General features: G+C 38.1%; 1 protein-coding gene and 1 non-coding gene across 2 annotated transcripts in view; one reads left to right on the forward strand and one right to left on the reverse strand.

The window, feature by feature from the left end:
• The window catches only part of LOC145233816 (uncharacterized), a 41,590-nt gene that overhangs the window by 13,882 nt on the left and 5,792 nt on the right, over positions 1–21,916 (forward strand). Inside the window, exons 15-48 of the mRNA XM_080098602.1 lie at positions 127–262; positions 1,086–1,183; positions 2,297–2,470; positions 3,193–3,291; positions 3,568–3,796; positions 4,267–4,396; positions 4,806–5,145; positions 5,472–5,552; positions 5,871–6,242; positions 6,630–6,744; positions 7,046–7,171; positions 7,746–7,909; positions 8,443–8,613; positions 9,025–9,108; positions 9,475–9,579; positions 9,877–10,098; positions 10,828–10,989; positions 11,695–11,888; positions 12,213–12,412; positions 13,089–13,150; positions 13,552–13,653; positions 13,971–14,015; positions 14,414–14,521; positions 14,906–14,977; positions 15,297–15,543; positions 16,093–16,238; positions 16,762–16,917; positions 17,455–17,616; positions 18,031–18,196; positions 18,676–18,821; positions 19,193–19,346; positions 19,972–20,108; positions 20,370–20,500; positions 21,587–21,758. Coding sequence (XP_079954728.1) covers positions 127–262; positions 1,086–1,183; positions 2,297–2,470; positions 3,193–3,291; positions 3,568–3,796; positions 4,267–4,396; positions 4,806–5,145; positions 5,472–5,552; positions 5,871–6,242; positions 6,630–6,744; positions 7,046–7,171; positions 7,746–7,909; positions 8,443–8,613; positions 9,025–9,108; positions 9,475–9,579; positions 9,877–10,098; positions 10,828–10,989; positions 11,695–11,888; positions 12,213–12,412; positions 13,089–13,150; positions 13,552–13,653; positions 13,971–14,015; positions 14,414–14,521; positions 14,906–14,977; positions 15,297–15,543; positions 16,093–16,238; positions 16,762–16,917; positions 17,455–17,616; positions 18,031–18,196; positions 18,676–18,821; positions 19,193–19,346; positions 19,972–20,108; positions 20,370–20,500; positions 21,587–21,758 — 5,208 coding nt within the window. The remainder of the gene's footprint in view (positions 1–126; positions 263–1,085; positions 1,184–2,296; positions 2,471–3,192; positions 3,292–3,567; positions 3,797–4,266; positions 4,397–4,805; positions 5,146–5,471; positions 5,553–5,870; positions 6,243–6,629; positions 6,745–7,045; positions 7,172–7,745; positions 7,910–8,442; positions 8,614–9,024; positions 9,109–9,474; positions 9,580–9,876; positions 10,099–10,827; positions 10,990–11,694; positions 11,889–12,212; positions 12,413–13,088; positions 13,151–13,551; positions 13,654–13,970; positions 14,016–14,413; positions 14,522–14,905; positions 14,978–15,296; positions 15,544–16,092; positions 16,239–16,761; positions 16,918–17,454; positions 17,617–18,030; positions 18,197–18,675; positions 18,822–19,192; positions 19,347–19,971; positions 20,109–20,369; positions 20,501–21,586; positions 21,759–21,916) is intronic.
• On the reverse strand, positions 19,005–19,078 carry Trnas-gga (transfer RNA serine (anticodon GGA)). The gene has a single exon. It is a non-coding gene; the product is annotated as a tRNA-Ser (tRNA).

Genomic DNA, 21,916 nt, shown 5'->3' on the forward strand with positions numbered 1-21,916 from the left:
CATTATCATGTAAGACCAGAAAGTGTCTGCGGGCCGCTCAAAATCCCGTCAATCTACTTTCTGTATTACCGAAATGTACTTATCAACACCCAAAAGGTCATGAATTTAAAGTATTTTGTTTAATAGGTGATCAACAGCGGTTCCACAACACAAGCTGTTACTGAGGTGACCGTGCAAGCTGGTCCTTTTGTGCAACAACCACAGCAACCTGGAAATCCACATTGGCAACAGAATGTGCAGGGGCAGCCAGCTCAACAAACAAGTAAGAAAATGACATGTTGGCTAAATCAGTGATTCTCAGCCGCGGCTCTCAGGGCCACATGCGGCTACCAACTACTTATTTTGCGGCTTGCACCAAACCTCAGAATACCACAAAAGGTTGCTATTTTAACTTTCAAGATATAATCTTTAGTGATTTTTTAAGAGCTCGTTTTTTGCGGCTCCTTACACACTAACAAAACTACCAATTGGCCCCGACAATGAAAAAGTTTGGAAACCACTGGCCTAAATTCATGTCTGCATTTGTGTAAGGCTGGAACCTTTCATAAATATGTTTCTACTAGGTGCCATTATATCATTACCTGTGTAGGACAGTAATTCCAACCTAGTAATGGACCCTAATAATTTATTCTTTGTGGACCCCTAATATTGATTACCTAATTTTTGGAAACTAAAAACAGTCCCTGGAATTTTTTTGTTGACTCCTAGGGGTTTCTGAACCCCTATTTGTGAGCCACTAATAGCTTAAAATCTCACATTCTTACTAAGGTTATTTGTTACATGTTTGATTAATTTGGACTGTGAAAAAAAAATAAAGTTAAGAATATTTTGATTGAGAAGCCTAATCAGAAAAATTTATCATTACAAACGGTCCCTGTTACTTTTTGTTGACCCCTAGGCGTTTGTGAACTCCTATTTGTGAGTCAGTACCTTGAAATCTCACATTCTTACTTACTTAGGTTATTTGTTAAATTTTTGAATAATTTGGACTGTGAAAAAAATTGAAGTTAAGAATATTTTGATGGGGAAGCCTAAATAGATGTAAAAAATCAACAGTAAAAAACCAAAGCTGAATGTTATTGCAGGTATGATGGGAGCTCCGTCATTTGGAACAGACGCAGATTCTCAACAGAAGAAAGCGAGATATGAAGAATGGCTTTACCAACATCAAGCTCTGTTGCAAGTGAGTGGAGTCGACTCAAATTTTTGGGTTACTTTTATAAAATATAATTTTACTGCCTAATCCCTAAATCCTGTTTTTTGCTCAATGTCTGTAAAATTATGAGGACTTTTTGTATAAAATCTAAAAATGAAACATAAATAATAAAATCCTAATATTTTTCACCTAACTGGAATTTAAACTTTGTTTAATAGTTTGTTATTTTTAGTTAGAATAGGAAGAAAAACTTATTTTTCTGTTTTTGTCATTTTGTTTTTATTGTTAGCAATATTTCTTCTTAATTTCAAATATAAAATCAAAAAATTATTTAGTTATAGGATTTTGACGGAAACATTTTCTAAAGACTCATTAAATTAAACTTAGCTCAATACAGCTCATGAAACTGTTGCTTCAAGGCATTTTATTAATTAGATGAATAATTCATGTGAAAATCTGTTTATGAAATGGATCCAGACCCTTATCCAGTTGTTCACCTAGTTTTTCGCAAGCCTTGATCTGTGATACAGTTTTAGTTTAGCAATTAAATCAGAAAATTTTGTTGTAGTTTGAATTTTAGTGTTTATTTTTGTAAGTAGTTGTCTAAATTTTGAGATGCTGTTTAATTGAGTGAAAAATTACTTAAATGCAACACTTCACAGGCAGTCACTTTTACTTACACTTTGAGTCTATCATTTAAGTTTTTAAGTTTATTAGGTTTTTAAAACTTTTTTGTGACTTTGTTTGAAATTGTCTGTTTTGCAAATTTGTTAATTTTGTTGTTGAATTTGCTGAAAGAAAAGTAGATTAACAGTGTTGAGGATATATAGCTTTATAAATAGACACCTTAAATCGTGCACTAAAAATGTAAACAATATTTCAGTTAACCGGTGATTTTTTACAATCACTAAAATTAAACAAAATCACACCTTTATACAGCTGTATTTAGGATGATGCCTGAAATTTACACAATTTATGTTGATTTGCTTAAATAGTATTTAACCCAAGTGAATGCGCTTTTTTAGTCAGCACATAAAACAACCATGTAAAACCTTTGTATTTCAAAATGGAAGTTCCCTACAAATCATATGTAAAGCCTAAACAAAAAAATTTAATTGTAAACAATTGCTGCTGTTTTAGATGCAAGTTAAAGAGTTGGAACAAAAAGTAAAACAGCATCGTCTGACAAAACAAGCACTCACCAAGAAGCAGAGACAGAGCAAGAAGTCTGGGGAGGAATTTACTCCACAGGATAGTATGAACTTGAATAATGTGAACAAACAGCAACTGGAAACACAACATCAGCTTGATGAGGTAAAAAAATATCAAATTCATGAATTTGTTAACTGTGAAATGTTATGATAGGTTTGTATAGTGACAACAGTACTTTTGTGTGGTAATTAAGGAAATATTTGTTGGTTAGTTTTGTAATTGTTTTAATTTTTAATGGCAAAAAATGCACCATGGTTATATACAGTAAACCTTGGCTTAACCGAGTTGACAGTTCAATAAATATGATATACTAGATCAGTGGTTCTCAACCTTTTTGCCTTCGCGGACCCTTTTCGGTACTGTAATCTAATTGTGGACCCCTTAGAAGTTTTAGGTAATTTTGTCCTTTTTTATTAACAAGCAACCAAAACATGGTGCATAAAGTTACAGCCACATTCGGTCCAGGACCAAAATTTTAATCCCTTTTTCTGGGTTGCGACATAGGGAATCAACAAGAAAGAGCCATTACAGTGTAATGTGACGTTGTTTTCCACTGACAATTTACGTCTGTTACATCACAATGGGGTGTAGATGTCATAATGCACTGTGGTTTGTCGCCTACGAAGAATGTTTTCAAACAAGTTTTATGCTATTCTTAAAACGCCATAGCGTTTTATTCAAATCGCGATTTATTATTCTCATTTTGTGGGAATTAAGAGTTTGTCGCGGACCCCCTGAAAACGCTTGGCAGACCCCCAGTGGTCCGCGGACCCCCGGTTGAAAACCACTATACTAGATGATAAAAAAATCTTTGTTCATGCTAGATCAAAAAGAGACAGATTCGGCACACAGAACTAATGCAGGATTACAACATTAAAAAGGGAACAATGCAATATCCAGGAATGCCAACAGTACCACAACAGGTAAACAAAAAATAGTTTCTTCAAAAACGTGTTCCTTTATTTTGAATTAAAGCTGGTCCTCCAAATAATGGACAGCATAATATTGTACTTTTTTGCCATTTTTTCAGACTTCACGCATAAAGTTACAGACTTCACGCATCGTTTACTAAGTGCCACAAAACCTGATTAAAATGTGATACCACATTAGTGAATTTACAAAAAATGCAATTCACAGAAACAGGGTTACTACTTTTTTAAATGACACATACCAAACCATTATCACGTTTGTTTCTATAGCAACAACCACAACGAGGTATGGTTCACATTTTCCAACCACCACCACCACATCTCCAACAGCAGCAGCAGCAGCAGCAGCAGCAGCAACCATCACAACAACAGATGACTATGACGTCACAACCAGCACAAACCCCGGCTATTATGAGGCAACAATCCGCCCCTGGTTCAATGAATGTTGGCATGCAACAACCACCACCGTCTCGTTCAGCTGCTCTGACTCCAGGACCAGGTACTACAGTAGTAAAGTCTTTAAAATGACTATGATTGGTTAGTTTTTGATGTGAGACAAATTTGTGAGTGCCATCAATATAGATCAGGGGTATGAAACCTTAATGTGCCAAAATTTTGTCTAAGTGCCGCAGGTTGCACACCTCTGGTATAGATCACTTGCACTGGCTTATGTATTTTATACACAAATTTAAGCTGCATATTTTAACACAAATTTGCATAGCTATTTTTCTGTTCACTTGATTTACGCCCAACAATTTTTTGATAGGGGTAGAAGGTAAACAAGTACATTTTCAACATATCATATTTGCCCCCTCCACCCCCCTTTGTCTGATTTTTTGTAAATACTATCCACACTGCTAAATAAAATATATTTATTTGGTCTCCAGCATTTGCTTTTAGTGCTTTGATTAATTGTTATCCTGCATTATGGTCAATCAGATTGTGTAAAACACATTGTTTCTCTTACAGGAATCGGAACCCCCCCAATAGCCCAGTTTACTAGTCCAGGACCGATGGTCCCTTCATCAGGAGTTGTACAACAACCTAATCTACAATCACAGGAGTTCATCTCCCAGCTGCAGAAGATGCCTGCCTTCAGGTCCATTTAACTGTTTTATTTTTATTTTTTCAACTTGCTTTCTTCTAGTTAAATGCACTTTACACATTTTTTGTTGACCTGTGATGGTTTCAAGTAGTTTGTAAATGGTTTTACTGAACATAAAATCGTAAGCAAGTCCTATACAGAAAAGCTGGCATGTGTACTTTGGCAGACTTACTACTAAGTCTGCATAATTTATTCAACATATGGCAGCTGAGTTTAGCCTCCAGTTGTAGGTTTCAATCCCACCAGGCAATCTTACGCTTCTTGCAATCCTAGATAACGGATAATGCTAGCCAATTAAAACCTTTTTGTTGCTTGTTTTCATGTTTTGCTTTGAAAATATATAGTTATACAAGTTTGTGTCGTTTTTAAGTTTATTTTTTTCCATGTCATGTTTTTATTTCAGACAAATGAATCCTTCCCAAATTCAACTTGCCATGCAACAAGGCGGGATCATCATTACATCATCCAGCTCTATGTTGCCTAGCAACCAGGGGCAAATCTCCCTTCCTGGAACCCAAGGCACTCAGATGAGACCCCAAATGGTCCACCAGGGGCCAGACCCAATTAGGGGAAAATTTTCGCAGGCCCAGGTTTCATCAGTGAGCATTAACATGGGTAGCAACATGACCCCGACCCAAGGGGCTCTTGTCCGTCAAATGGGTCATGAGGGCCATCAAGGTCCCCCGTTTATGCAAATGCAGCATGGGGTTCACCCACAGACCCACGTTGCACAGACAAAAGAGGTATAATGATTGAGATTTACAACGTCTGTTTGGCTGTAGATAGAAATGAAAAATAGACATAAAACGAACATGCTTTATTATTCAAACGTTTCGGCAAATGCTTATGCCATCATCAGTGATATTGGGGAGTCACATCAGTTGCACCCGTTTATAACCACTTGAGTCACGTTTGAATAATAAAACGTGTCGCTTTTTACGTCTATTTGGGCCGTTATATTTATCATTAAAATTATGAACAGACCTGTGTATAGTGTTTCAAAAGTAAAGGGAATTTAAAAAAATGAAAAGATTCCTTTTTTCATAATAATTTTTGTGTTTTTAATTAGGAGAAACCCAAACGAAAACGAAAGAAAAAGAAGACGCCATCAGAAGACGCAGGACCTGTTATGCCACCTGGTGGAGGACAGGTAATATTTGACTTTCCTGACCTAACATATGTTTTCTTAACATTAGGAGCAAAACTCTAAATGTAAATTTGGTCTGGCAAACATTCCACCATGGCTAAGCTTCATACGCATAAATAACACAACATTTATTGAAATTTAAATTTGTGGTTGTTTCCCTTCGCGGGAAAGTATAAAACTTACAGACCAGTCCGGGTAATCGCACACTGTTTAATTGCATAGTTACCGTGGTTACCGCATTTTTTGGCTGGATTTTTTTTTCTATCTGCGCCTTCAATTGGTCTTTTTATGGTTGTCAAAATTTAAAATATACACCTTCAGATCTCAATGTCTCCACACATGGTCAGTCCGATGGGAAGCCCAAGGTTCAGCGCTCCTCCAGGTATGATGATGCCAGCACAGTCCCCTGGTCTTCAAGGTCCAATGCAGTTTACTGGGCAATTCCCACAAGCCTCTTACATGCAAAACATGAACCAACAAAGACTTCCATCGGGTTTCCCAGCCTCGTCAATGCATCAAAAACCTGGTGTGGGCGTTATCGGCAATCACGGTCAAGTTATGAGCTCAGCACCCCCGGGAATGCAGAGCGCTTTGCCCCATAGTAACCCCATGCTCGTCCAGGGTCAAGTGTTTGCGAGTCATGGTCAGGTGATGCAGCCTGGAATGATCCAGAGTTACCCCTCCTTGAAGCAGGTAGGCAGAAACTGCTGTGATACTTAGTACTGCTGTGTCAGTCATTTATTAAATTGATAGGTTTTTAAAAACTTTTTTCTGCTTACCCACAGACACATATAGTGCTGTTAACGCGAAATATATTTATACAGTAAACCTGGGTTAAACCGGATTTGGTTTATCCGGATCTTCGCCTAATTCTGACAAAACTTAAGTTATAAATGATTTTTAATGGGGTAGAGCTATAACTAACCGACATTGGTTAATCCAGATCTTAGCCAAATCGGGACAAATTTTCGGTCCAAACGGGTCCGGATTAACCCAGGTTTACTGTATCACAAATGACTTATTGTTTTCATAAGCCTCAACCTACAGGTACTGTAATGCATTTTATATATTTTCTTCCAGGCCCCTACATCAGCTGTATTTTCATCTCCTTCAAACCAACATACCCACCCACACATGTCAGCTTCTATGGGTAGTGATAGCAACATCAAAATGCCTACTACTGGTTTTTCACCAAGTGAGTGTATTTTTTCAACTTGCAGCTACCTACGACCCAATTAAAAGTGAATTCAGTGCACTTAATGTTGGTCCATTATGCTAAATAGGGTTTGACGCTTTTTTATGTCATTATCAATATAAGAGAAAAAAATTATACATATATATAGTTTAAAATGTCATTATTTGTTTAAATTTTGAGCTTATCATTTATTGGCTTAATGCTTTTACGTTGTATAAATTTGCCTTCAAATTGCTGTATTTGAAATAACAAGTAATGTGCTGGAAAAAATAGAAGTCTTATTGTTATATTCTTTGCTTAGCGACAGTTAAATGTGAAGACGACCCTATGATGTCATCGCCACCTTTCAGCATGTCGGCTGCTTTACACAATGCCCCGAAGTTAATGCAACCTGGCATAAGACCTTCCATGGTGAAAAAGGAAACTAGTAAGTCAATATACAAATACATACGAATCCAGTTAATCGCATAGCTAGTTTGCTGAAAAGCTTTGCATTGCCATTAACCGAATTGTGCAAATAACATGGCGGATATCTTAGCAGCTATTTACGGTGGGTTTGTGGGTCCCAAAGCAATTAAACGGATTGCGCGATTAACCGGTATAGAACCTATTTGTTGTATAAGTGGTATTTTTGATCAATGAGTTTGCTTTCTATGTATTTGGGGGTAAATTTCATATGGTTTTAGTGTGATAAGTAAACTAAATTTTATTCCTAAAATCTGCCAATAGAAGGGAAACAAAAGAAAAAGGCTGACGAAAAAAAACTGATTTTATGATTTTATGGTTTTTGCATGCCCTGTATAGCAGCACATGCGCATTTCTTTCACAAATAGCATAGAATAAGAAAAACAAACTTATACATAGAATGTTGCCCTTATAGTAAAAATGCATGCAAAAAATATTACAGTTACCTCGGTTAAAACAAATTCAGTTAATCCGGATCTTCGCCTAGTCCGGACATTTTAAAGTCGAAACTGCATTCTTTTGACATTCCGTTTCAGAATACTCTCGCCAGTTGTCCAGTATGAGCGAATCCGCCTTTCACCGTTCGTCTACTCCTCACACTCTGACTGACAAAGAGATGGACATTGTGATGGCTAATGACCCAGACGCATCAGATGCTTCATCAACCAATTCTGATAAACTAGGTTCTATGGATCCCAAGGTCAATTTTTCATCTAGTGACAACATGTTAAACCTCTTGTAGGAGTTTTGTATCGTGGGTTCGAATCCCACGAAGGGTCAGAATTTTTTTTATCCAGGCTAGATCATGTTAAACCTGTTTTAGCAGTTTTAATGGTTTGTTAAAATTACTGATACTGTTGGTTCGAATCCCACCAAGGCCAGAATTGTTTTGCTGAGGCATTTTTGTGTCGTAATTTACTTTAATCAAATCATAGTAGGCCAGACCTATTGAAGGAGTTACCGAATCAGCCGGTAGCCAAGCATTTCCATATAGCAAGGCGTAGGTCGAGTCTCGAGCACCGTTGCCGGCCTCGTTATGCTGCACATGTCAGCTTCGTAGTAAGGGATCGCCAGTTTGACCGTTGATCAGGTAAGATGAACATAAATTTAATAATGGAATCAGTCCTGAAGCTTTCATGTAGACCAGCAATCACGACACACTCATATAGATCATGGTACGCTATAGACCAATTAAATGCGTAATACCGAATCATACATATGTTATTTCAATAGATCATGGAATCGGTGGACGAAACCATATCTGGAGTTATACGGGACGGTATAGAATACGGGAAGAAACTGGAAATTGCCAGATCAACTGGTGAAGTGGTTCAACCTCCTTCATGGCTTCACTCGACGAAGTTCCCGAAATATTTACAACACCATATGATGCCGGCTGGCCGGGTACGTACGCTGTTACTGTTTAAGCAGATTTTATTGCTGATTATTACCTGATTTTTGTAATTTCGTCTTATGTACTTAATCTATAAAAGCTACGTATTGTCACCTAAATCAAATTTTATTGTTTTTTTAAATGTTGTTTTATCAATTTCGTTTTTGATATACCACTGCTTTAAAGAAAAATAAATAAATATGTCCCCCTATCCTAAAGGCTACATATTTTTTCACATTAATGATTATCTTTTTTCTGGCTAATACTAGTTTATTTTCACCTATTGGTCAAGAAAGAGCCTTTAAAAGTTTCTAAATTGTATACACATTTTGGCTTAGATGTCTTGTTGCAGTAAGTAAATTGTGTGGTTACGGAGCTTAGTGATTCGATACATTAGATCTATACTGACCTGTTTCTTGTAGGGTCAAACTATTACTTCATTTGGAGGCTTGGGTAGCGACAGATTGGGCAACCATCAAGAACTTCTAAGACACATGTTGCAACAGGTAAATTCTGGGTACATCCTACTTTGTTTTTGTTGATAACCCCAGTATTTACCCCGTTACCCCCCTAAAATAGGTGAGTTTGTAAACAGTGTCGGAATTGGCTGAAATTTGGATAGGTTGTAGAGTATGACATTTATAGGTGTCGATTGTTGTGTTCAACCCTGTAGCCCCAACATTTACCTTACTAGCCCACAAAGTGTAAAACGTATTTGTGTTTTACTGGGCACCACAAACGAAAGATTTCTTTGGCGCGGTAGTGTTACAAATGCAGCCAGTCGTACGTTACTCGTGTTTGTGTTACATTTGTTCCTATGGAGTAAATAACCCCCGGTTAAAGGTTTTGTTCTATACCATGTTTTTTTACAGGGTATGCCTGGTCATGGACCTATAACCGACCAAACTGACCTTAGTATGATGCCTGATCACTTCAAAAAGCAACTGGAATTAATGGGACATCCATTCTTTATGAAGGTTCGTTACAATAAATGCTCTGAAAAATAATACAAAAAATTTACGAAGATAAATATGCCAGGATCACTTGGACTAGTTTTCTGTGGTGTTTAGAATACTTAATACAACCAAAATGAAAATAAGTTCATAACTGGGATCAGCCCTAAAGCGTTCATGCAGGCCCACGATCACGGCACACTCATATATCATTGTACACCAGGCCTATTTAAGGCGTTATACCAAATCGAATGCTTGGGAGGCCTTTAATAGGCTTGGTGTACTATTATTAAAATATGTCGCTAACATTTACCTTTTCAGCATGCCGAAGAAGGTCTTCTGAAAAAGAAGCGTTCTCGAAAAACGTCAAAGGATAAAGAGGGGAAAGCGGGAGGAGCCAAGAGGAGAAAGAAAGGAAAAAAGGGAGGAGAGGATGGGAGCGGAGTGGGAGACGATGAGATGAGACATATGATGAAAGATCATCCGCAATACGACCTCAGTCCCGAGTCTGCTATCATTAAATCTGTATCACAACTGAAACCGGTAAGTGGTGTACTGTAACTATAAATAATTACGCCAGGCCCATTGAAGACGTGATACCGAAGCAGTTGGTCACCAAGCATTCCCATATGGCAAGGCGTAGGCTAGAAAATCTGGTGGGATTCGAACCCACGACAGAGTCTTTCCGGGACTTGCGCTCTACCAACTGAGCTACACAGGCTCAGTGGTGAGCCAGCCGAAAGTTGAATCATACTTGGATCAGCCCTGAAGCGTGCTTGCAGACCGATGAATGAGTGTGCCGTGATCGTTGGTCTGCATGCACGCTTCAGGGCTGATCCAAGTATGAATGTACGTTCATCTGAACTGATCAATGGTCGAACTGGCGATTCCCTGCTACGAAGCTGACATGTGTAAAACACGAGGCAGGCAACAGGGTTTGTGATTTGAATTTCGGCAAATTCTCCACTGAGCCTGCGTAGCTCAGTTGGTAGAGCGTGAGTCCCGAAAAGACTCCTGTCGTGGGTTCGAATCCCACCGCAGGCTAGATTTTTCTTGACTGTGCCTTGCCGTATGGGAATGCTTGGGAGGCCAGCTGATTCGGTACACGCCTTTGATAGGCCTGGCGTACTATGATTCTTCTTAACCAGTGTTTAATTTTGTTGAAAAAAATTACTCTCAACCATAGCTGCTAAATCAAACCAAAGCATACATGTTCAAAAAAATCAGCTATTAATTAAGATTTTTACAGGTACAGTTTCTGATTTTTTACAGTTGCCTTTGCCGCCGCTAGTGGAGCCAGAGATTAAACTGAACTTTAACATGTGCATGCCGAAGGGAACTGGTTTACCTCTGTCCAAATCATTGTTAGAAGGAACTATTGGCAATGCGACTTACAAGGGATTGCCGGATTACTACGATCTCATACTGAGCAAGGTTGGTGAAAACAACTTTAAATTCCAACGTTAAAATTGGAAATAAGAGTTACTGAGTTTGAGTCGGAGTTGTAAAGAGTCGGGGGTTAAGATGGAGTCAGAGTAGGACTTTACAAAGACTAGGAGTGGGAGTTAGAAACTATTTTTTCAATTCTTGACTCTAAATATTGTTAACTGATTTTAGTTTTACCCGGCTCAAACCCGAAAGTACAAGCCCGAACCCCATTCCTTTTTTGGAAGCCCGTTTAGGCCTGAAAGTTTGATTGACAGGCCTATACATTAAAGCAGGGGTCGGCAACCTTTTTTGCTTTGCGGACCGGTTTTAAAAGTAAAATTTTATCGCGGACCAGTCTTCAAAAAATTACAAATATTTAGCAATGAAAATGCCTAAATTAGTTTATCATCTCCGGGATACATGGGCAAAATGCTTCATAGCATTTATCCTGGAAAATTATGCGGCCCGGTAACGAACTCCTCGCGGACCGGTACCGGGCCGCGGACCGGCGGTTGCCGACCACTGCATTAAAGCTTTTGAGGAATGTCCAAGACAACGAACAATAATAGACTATTGGTCCTGAACAAAGCGTTTTAGGGCTGTTTGACATTAGGTCAGGTCCAGCAAAGTCAGGCCCGTTTTTTGAAGAATCCTAAGCCCGAACCCGACTCCGAAAAGCGGCCCGACTTACAGCTCTGCTTCTTTATACAGGATCCTCTCAGTTATCTCAATCCTCCAACTCCTCCATCATCTCTGCCTCCTTCGCCCAAGAGGGAGCGACTCAACTCTTTGGAAGAGCTAAAAAGTGACCCCTACATCCTCCAGCAAGCGGTTAAAATACCGGACTCTCTTCCTACTCCTCCACATCATGGACCAGAGAGCATGGAAGACTTAACTCCAATCACGTGAGTTCAATTTCACTTTCGAAAATAATTTTGGAGAAAAAGGGTTTTACTAAAAAATTGTTTTTTTTTTTTTTGGGGGGGGTCTAAATTGCATGACGTCATGTGTTACGTCACATGGTGTGATTCGTCAGTTTAATTTCAAACAATTTGGGGAAAAAAATCTGCAGAAATTTTACTTTTTTATGGTGTCACTTGTTACGTCATAGTGCAATTGCGGATGACGTTTTTGCCTCAATTTTTTTTGGAATTATTTTTGCCGAAAAAATATACTTGAAAACTTTCTGTATGTTTTATATTTTTATGACGTCATGTATTACGTTACAGTGGGTTGACTGATGACGCAGTGCAAGCGTCATCGCCTGAACCGGACGACGATCAGTTGTTCGCATACGATAAGTTAACCTTGATGCGAATGGCTCAAGCGAAGGACGATCTATCCAGGTTTCAAATCGCCAGCACAAACACACAGCAGATGTACAGACCGCTGTCACCGTCTCTGCCCGAACTCAACTACCCGACTTATGGTAACTATCTTTATATCAGTGTTTCTTAACCTTTTTAGCGCTCGTACCCTTTGAGCTTTCATGAAATTTTCTCGTACCCCCTGTCTACAATGGCCGACAGAAGTAAATAAAATTGTAATAATAGGAATTAAACTCAGTGTATTTATAAATTACGTGTTGAATGCTTGCATTAAAACTGCCTTGTCAGTTCCACAATATTTACAGCACACCAACAATCAGTCCATTCACATCAGTAAAAGACATATAGCAAAGTAACTTGTTACCCATTCTTCACAGAAATGCCTAAATAACGTATAATTTGATAGTGCATGTCGTACCCCCTGCTTTGGTGCTTCGTACCCCCAAGTGGTACACGTGTCCCTGGTCAAGAACCCCTGCTTTATATGCTGTTATAAGGTGTTTCACCCCGTATTCAAAACTATAAATATTCATCACTAGGACCTGCTTACGATATTAAAACACGAACACTTCTAAAAGTTCTGGATTAAACCACAGTACGTCGGGTCTGTAAGATGCGTTGTACGTAATCAGCCATTGTAGAATACATATCCATGTCGTGAGAACGATTCGGAATTGTACGTGGGGTCAAAATGAAGGCCTGGACCCAAGCCTTTTGGATCTCATATTGTTTTCCCACTGCATTTTTGTATTAGCTATCTTCATTTATTTCCTACAGACACGATGGATGAAAAAGATCAAGTTTCTGTTACACTGTCGTTCAAGAATTCCTCCAGCAAGGTGCAAACTACTGTGAAATTCGATAAAACTCTGATTCTTTTATGTTTAAATTGTTCTTCCCTCAATATATTAAAATATATTAAAAACATCCCATTCGTGTTCAAGCAATTTAACCCAACCTCTGTTTTAAGCTGTAAAGTGGTTTAAAGTTGATTTATTGTGTACTAATTTGTCCTTCGGAATATTAAAAATAACAACTCCATTCGTAAATTTTTGCACAAACAGTTGTGTGGGGACCCATTCGTTTTTGCTTGCTAAAACAAAAATACGTGTAGATCAAATGATGTGTATAGTAAATTGCTAAACAGGATATAGAATATAAAAATATTATGTTAAAAAGCCACCTTTCTCGTTTTGTTTTTGTTTTTTTAAGTCGGATAACTTAATACGCGTATATTTAGGCGGTTAAGAAATCTCTATCTCTTCTTTCTCGTGCTTTGGGAACTTCTATTATAAGTTTCAAACTGTTGAACGGTTCTGGCACCGACGGGTCCTCGATGAAGGTAATTGTAACTTCAAAACTTGTTTCCAATCAAGTAGCGTTTTTTAATGGAGAACAGCGTTATACATTATATTTTTAAAAATATTAAATCACTATACATTAAGCCCTATGCGCAACGTTTGAAGAAATGTCTCTTCAGGGTTAAGGACATTTTGCTTAATTTCATGTTTTTTTTCGTCCATAAATGCCTATGTTCTTACGTATTGTATGGTTCAAATCACATTGCCCACCTAATGCTACAAAATGCTTCTGGTTCAAACTGTGAAAGGAAATTTACCAAACACTGTAACTAAACGTTTTTGCTTTGTTGAACTGCAGGAAAGTCCACGCTCTGACGGCCAGAAGGCGATCACTGATTCACAGGTAAACTTTAAAACAATGTTTCTGACTTAAATAGTAGTCAGAAAGACTTATTTCTTCATAAAGTTTTGTGTTTTGTAATATTCAAAACAACAATGGTTCAAAAGACATAATTTAAAACACTATCACCATTTAAAAAAGCTGCCAAATATTACATTGTTTTTCTTCTTTTGCTGTTGAACATTTAATCTTTTCCCATAATTTTATATTTATAATTTCCGAAAGGTATTCTGATAAACGGGTAAAACACATACATTTTTAACGAACATTAAATTTTGACAATTTTGTAGCAAGTTTTTTGCGTTTATAGAGTTAATATTCGGTTTGAAACTCCACCAACGTATTATTGGTGACAAACTACTAAAGCGCATTTGAATTCACGTGACCCGTTTCGTTTTTAGTCGCGTGACGCATCAGGCGGGATGGACATTCTTCAGCCCAATCAGCGTCGTTGTTGCTCGTGCAGTCGACCAGTGCAGGGTAATGGTGTTCGGCGACCACAATTTGACGTAAGTATTATCATATTCTCAATAAGTTGCTGTGTTTTGGCAAGAAAAACAAGTCAAAAGGTTGTCCTTACTTCTTAATCGGTTTTAATGTTATTTATTGCAAGAATAGAATAGCAAAAAGTGGTCTGGCTAAAATTTTATGCTTTAAAATCCTTTCAAGTTTACAGGAATAACAGAAAATAGTTTTAGAACCAAGATTTATTAAGTTGTTCAATTCCTTAAACATTTAATACAGTTGAACGTATTAACACATATACTTCATATTGAAATCAAGTTTTGCAACACCAGGCTAATGATTAGTATCTCAACTGAATAAAGTATAAGGACAAGGTTTAACTGCTGGAGCACACACAATTTTTGATTGCACTGTTTTTATATTTTCAGGAAAACGCTTTAGAAGAAGATATCATATTTTGCAACAAGCAATGTTACTTCACTTACGCATTCACCAAAAAGGTAAAACCTTCAGTGGTTATTCTTTGAGGCGTAATTATAGGGCCCCTTTTTCAAAAGTATAACCCCAGATGATCCAGCGGTTTACCCATAGCCCCTAAATCGTAAACATGTATTTAGTTGAAAGTTATTTAGTTTAAAATAAAATTATTGTACATTATAGGCATATGTAAGGTCCAACCAAGTATTTCTGTACAAACTAATTATCTTAAAAAATATTTTTCACGGGTTTGAACGTATCCCGATCAAGGTTTTATATGCCTGCATCTGGGTCAGGCGCCCTGGACCATTCGGCCAAATTCTTAACGTCCAAATTTTTCAGCCAAACGAAACACCTCCACCCACGAAAAAGAAATGGAAGGCATCACATATCTACCAGCGTCATACCACCAAGATAAACATCTCCTCGTTGATCGAAGCAAACCCAGACCCAGACCATCTATCGGCCCGGGGTCAACGCATGTATAACTTGGGTTGCAGCTTCGATGGCCGGGTGGATGAAGTTTCGCTGAGGTCCGGTGACGGAAAGGGGCGTGGTCGTGGAAGGAGGCGTGGCTCAACAGGGCCAGGTAAACTGTTGTAACAAAGCTGTATGTAGTTAAGATGATGAATATATTCATACTGGGATCAACCAAAGAGCGTCCATGCAGACCAGCGATCACGGCACACTCATACATGTAAATAATAGTGCGCCAGGCCCATAGAAGACGTGATCGCGAATCAGCTGGTCACCAAGCATTCCCATATGGCAAGGCACAGACTAGAAAAATCTAGCCTGCGGTAGGATTCGATCCCACGACAGCAGTCTTTCCGGGACTCGACTCGCGCTCATACCAACTGAGCTACACAGGCTCAGTGGTAAACCCACTGAAAGTCGAATCACAAGCACCGTTGCCTGCCTCGTATGCTGCACATGTCAGCTTCGTAGTAGGGGATCGCCAGATTGACCAGTGATCAGTTAACATGGACATACGGACATACGGACATAAGCCATGAAGCGTCCATGCAGACCAACGATCACGGCACACTCATACATATGTTAAAAACCGCCAATATGTTAAACTCACATGCAGATTTTTGGGGGCAAATCCAATAATAAAGATTTTTTTTCATTATAGGCGAGGACACTAGAATTACGACCAAGCGATGGAAAGGGATTAAGTGGAAGCGTTGGACCGTAACGGTAACAGTGGTGAAAGCGACCAATCAGAAACCACCACCTGATGTTGATGCGCTGCTCAACAAATATGGTTCTGCTTTGAAGGTATGAACTCTATTTTGAAGTAAAAATTATTGCACAAAAAATAGTTGTTTTGTAATAGATTTAATTGTAACAGTTTTTCAAAAAAATATTTGTAAAATCCACTAATTTTTTACCCATTTTGTTTGACCTAATTTGTTTTCTACAGAAAACTTTATTTTAACACATTTCATTCTTTTTTTAAATAAAAACCAAATTGCCAAGTAAGTAGACTAAAACGTACTTCTTTTATTAAACATACGTTTCGACAAAAATAATTGTCATCATTAACTCCGTGTCTTGTGTACCTAAGTTTATTCTTTTTTGACAAAACAAATACATTTTTAATAAGAAAAATGGGCTAAGAAAAGTTAGTTTTTGGGTAAAATTCCAAAAGCCAAATCCCACTAAAAAATCCAAGAGCAAATGTTACCCTTGATCTTTTTCACCCCAAAAACCTCTGGGTTATCGAGTGAAAATGCCTTGTTAATGGATTGATGCATCAAATGTTCAGGGTACCAATTTATAATTGATCATTTCTTTGCAGCCTCCGCAAGATACGCGTGATACGCGAGTCTGTGTTTTATGTGGAACAAGTGGAGATGGGATAACGACGGGTGTAGCTCGTCTTCTCAACCTCGATGTCGATCAGTGGGTTCATCTCAACTGTGCTCTGTGGTCAGCCGAGGTTTATGAAACGCAGGTTGGTCTATTTTACTCCTCGCATAAGATTTATAATTTTCCCTTCCTGTGACGTTTGGTCACAAATTTTGGGTCTTTGCTCAGGCATTAGGATTTTTTATGCCATGTTTTGAAATAAAAAAATGCTTTTAAACAGCAAAGAAAATAGTTTAAAAAACATTTTTTTGAACGAAAAGAAAAACTCCTGTCATGGGTCGAATCCCACCGCAGGCTAGATTTTTCTACCCTACGCCATGCCGTATGGTGGTGAACACTTGTTGACCGGCTGATTCGGTATGGCGCCTTCAATGGGCCTGGCGTACTGTGATTAAATGAATCTATTAATTGTTCCAATATCAGTAGCCCATTTAATGAAAAAGTTTGATTTTAATTTGGCCTGACTTTCTGTTACAAAACATTTTTGCCCCGATTCAATAAACACAAGAGCTTTGGTAATTCATACAGAAAGATAAAGCGTCTAAAAACAAAAAGCAAAATTCTGGTTCAGCAACAACAAAAAACATTGCTAAGTTTTTTATCATTTTTTATTTCTTCACAGGGTGGCGCTCTAATCAACGTGGATCTTGCGGTCCGACATGGAGCTTCGGCAATTTGTGGTTTTTGTCAGAAGAAGGGTGCAACCATTAGTTGCAACCGAACTCGATGCACTAACATCTATCACTGCGCATGCGCACTCGAGTGCGAATGTCTCTTCTTTAAAGTGAGTTACACAAATCAAGTTATGTTAACATGTAATGTATATTTGTTGATGTTGAATTTATTTTACGAATTACGCATTTTGTAATTATGGGTTCCATTTCTTATTGGACATTATTGTTTTCTTCCATATTTCCTTTTTTCTGCCTGGTGCTAGTTTGTTCCACCCGTTTGGTCAAGAAAGAGTGCTTCAAACTTATTCAAATTTACACACATAACAGTTAATTGCTTGCTGTTGGTCCTTTTATTGCTTTTTGGTACTTTGGGTAACAATATTATATAACAGCAAAACATTTAATTGTTATAAAATCAGCACTATGCATTTTCAGATATTAGAATCTATGCACACATGTCATTCATGAGGTTAAAAATTCGTTTCATTCAGACGTTTACTTTTAAAACTTGAATTTCGTTTTAGGACAAAACCGTGCTCTGTCCCGTTCACGGCGCCTCCTACTCTGCGTCGCCATCTACCGGTGCATCGGATCAGCTTCGATCATTGGCGGTATTTCGTAAAGTGTACGTACAGAGACAGGAGACCAAACAAATCGCCAGTATTATGCAACAGGGTGAACTAACCCAAGGTAAACTACAAAAAAAAAAACAAGTTTGCTTCTTCTTAGGAAACCTCTTTCATTCTTACTTAAATTTCCGTTCAAAACCGATTTGTATGTTGTTTCATTCTGCCCAAAAAATAAATAAAAATACATTTGCCAGAAGAGCTCTATAAAATTAATACTATGCCTGGCAGCAATAGCTTATATAGTGCACAAAAAAAAACATTGACCAGTTTTGGCTACAGGTGTGGTTCTACAAAAAATTAAGTTTTAAAACCGTAGTTTAAATAAAGTTGCATGGAAAAAACGTGAACAAATGCGCTATAAATCCCAAAATACTGATTTAAGAAGCTTAGGCAGTAGCAGGGATTAGTATTAGTGTAGTTAACCATACATACAATCGAATAAACGTTAGTAACATATGTACATCAGGTCACCGGTACTGGTTTGCATGTATTTAGTACCGACGCTTACGATTTATCCAAAACCTTAATTGTGTTCAACAGGCGAAAAGAATTACATTTTGCGGGTTGGTGCTCTAATGTTCCACGCTGTGGGGCAGCTCTCTACACACCAGATGTCGCACTTCCACAGCAAGACTGCAATATACCCTGTTGGATACAAAGCCACACGCATATACTGGAGCAGTAACGTAAGTAACTTCAATTAAGATCTAAATCAATAACTAGGATCAGCTCTGAAGCGTTAATGCAGACCAGCGATCACGGCATACTAATATAGAAATCATAGTACGCCAGGCCTATTGAAGACGTGATCGCAAATCAGCCGGTCTCCCAAGCAATGCTATATGGCAAGGCATAGGCTAGAAAAATCTAGCCTGCGGTGGGATTCAAACCCACGACAAGAGTCTTTCCGGGACTCGCGCTCTACCAACTGAGCTACACAGGCTCAGTGGTAAGCCCGTCGAAAGTCGAATCACAAGCATCGTTGCCTGCCTCATTATTCACCTTGTTAATTGGGGCCATTTGGTTGTGTCAATGTTTTAACGCCATTTTTTTGCAGAACACTCGTAAACGCTGCAAGTACATGTGCATGATTACTGAGAAGGAATCCAAACCTCAGTTCACAACGAGATATCAAGCTGTGGCTTCCAGGTCGAAAACTGAAACCAGCATACAAGGGCAATGGGTGGAATTGGCTGGCGATAATGTCAACGGTTAGTTTGAACGTTAAAATTCAACTTTTGTTAGAACGACAGTCCTGGATTCGAATCCAACCGCTTTGTTGCACGAAATACAATAGCAGACCGAATTGAAATCAGTATAATATTCAACCTTGCGTTGAAAAAAAAACTGGACTGTATGAACCTTCAGTGGGATTCGAACCCACAACAGAAGCCTTTCCGGGACTGCTAACTCTACTTAAACTGAGCTACGCATTTGGTGTGTCTATTTTAAGTCTTAAAACAGTTGGGTGTGTTAAACATCATACATATTAAGATGTCAAGTAATGTGATATAAGTTAGCAATGATGGCGTCGTGTATAGGACGTCGAAACGTCGATTGTTTACAATAAAACTGCTGGATGAGCAATACTTGGTTATAAGTTAGCAAGTATAATGATAAAATTACGGCCCAAATAGACGTAAAAAGCGACAAGGTGCATATCACTGATGATGGCATGAGCATTTGCCGAAACGTTTGAACAATGAAGCATGTCACTTTTTACGTCTATTTGGAAAGTTATTTTCCTCATTAAACTTATGAACAGATATGTGTATAGTGTTGCAAGTTGGCAAGTCATATAATAATAAAAACAACTTTTTTCTTGTTTTTTAACAGAGCAATGGTTAGAACTTCTCCAGCAGTTAGTAAACCTCCGTTCGCAACACAAGATGTTGAAACTGTTCCCAGCTTATATTAACGGGGAAAATATTTTCGGTTTGACATCGCCAGTGGTCTGCAGGATTCTTGAATCGGTAAGTTGAAAGGATTTTAAAAAGTTGACCCTAGGTAATTTGTCGTCGTGGGTTCGAATCCCACCGAAGGCTGTTTTTATGCTTTATTACACCTAAATGCTTCTTAGATTGGTATTTATTGTTTTAAAGGATTTTTTTGTGTTTATTTATCTAAAACTGGAAAGCATTAAAGGTCAATGCCCTTGTGCGAGTTATTTTTAATTTATAATTTTGTGGTGTAAATCCAGAAGCCTGAATTTTTATTTCTTTATTGCATTTTAGCTTCCCAACATCGAACTTTGTGCCTCATACAAGTTTCGTTTTGGGAGATCCCCTCTTTTGGAACTGCCGCTTGCCATAAATCCAACCGGTTGTGCCCGAACCGAACCCCATATCAAGCAGAGCCGAAAAAAGTATGTTGTTACATTTGTATGAAAATTTACATTTGAAAAGTGTTAAGTCTTATCAGTTAAAGAATCTGAAATCTATGGAGATTTGAGCAAAAAGGTCAAAGCCATCATTTGCGTGTAAAACAGTCAACGTTTCGACAATTTTTTTGTCATCGTCAGCTGAATACTGGCTTTAATCTTTTGCTTAGAATTTGACCAGTTTTAAATAAGGTATGATATATTCAAATCAGACCAGTAGAGGGCTTAGTTTTTCCCCAGATTATTTAAGTGCACTAGCTTCATAGGAAGAGCTATATAAGATCTGAAAAGAGTAAGAAACAATAGAACAGATGCAGTTTCTTCTTGCAGGGAGGGTAGTTTGTTGCCAGTGTGTTTACCAAGACGGCGTACAACTTGTCCGTTCTATGGCCTTCCAACAACTTTAGTCGGTTCGCTACAGGAAGATTGGAGTTGTTCTAATAAGAGTGAGGGGAGAGGAAGGCAGGTGCACAATTAAACTGTAAATGTGAGACCCTAGTCATTGTAATAAGCACTTAAGACAACTAATTTGGGCTTGCATAGTAAACTCAGTGAGATATTTACTACTGTTAGTTTTAAGGAAGTTCAGTTGCAGTTGGTGAAGGTTTTAATTCGTGTTGATGGATACTTTAACATGGCCTGAATCTTTAATATTACACATATTAGAAAAATAACTACTGTGTTTTGTGTTTCTTAACTGTTAGTGGATAACTTGAGCATGGCCTAAAGTTTTTGATATTACATATATAGTAAACCTCGGTTAATCCGGACCCGTTTGGACCAAAAAAATGTACGGATTAGGTGAAGACCTGGATGAACGATGTCGATTAGTTAAAGCCTTGTCACATTACAAATTATTTGTACCTCACATTTTGTCCGAATTAAGCTGAAGATTCGGATTAACCGAATCCGCTTTAACCGATGATTACTGTATCAGTTTAATAGCTGCTCTGCTATTTAATGTTAGTTGGATATCCTGAAAACAGTGAACATTTATAAGACATTCGTGCCATCTACATAACCCTAAACCACCGTTTTATCGGTTTCGTAAAATTTGGTTGTTCTTTTTAGGCCTCATACTCTCATCAGCAACCTGATAAGCGAATATTACGAGTCAACAGGAATTGGAGATGCTTCCTCGTCGCTTTACGGGAAACACTTCGTTCATTCCAAATCTTCACAATACAGACGCATGAAGCAGGAATGGCGAAACAACGTTTACTTGGCGAGATCCAGAATACAGGTACCCTAATGAAATTGGCTTTTGTTTTTATATCTCGCAATGAGTAGGTTTTGTGAAGGTTTCAGTTCTTATGAAATCGAATCCCAAAATGGTGGGTAAGGGGGTTGTAATATTTGTTGATGCATTGGAATCTAATCCTTGGTTGTACATAAATTGAA

Source organism: Phallusia mammillata, chromosome 6 (genome assembly GCF_965637545.1).
Source record: "Phallusia mammillata chromosome 6, kaPhaMamm4.hap1.1, whole genome shotgun sequence".
NCBI classification, from domain to species: Eukaryota; Metazoa; Chordata; class Ascidiacea; order Phlebobranchia; family Ascidiidae; genus Phallusia; species Phallusia mammillata.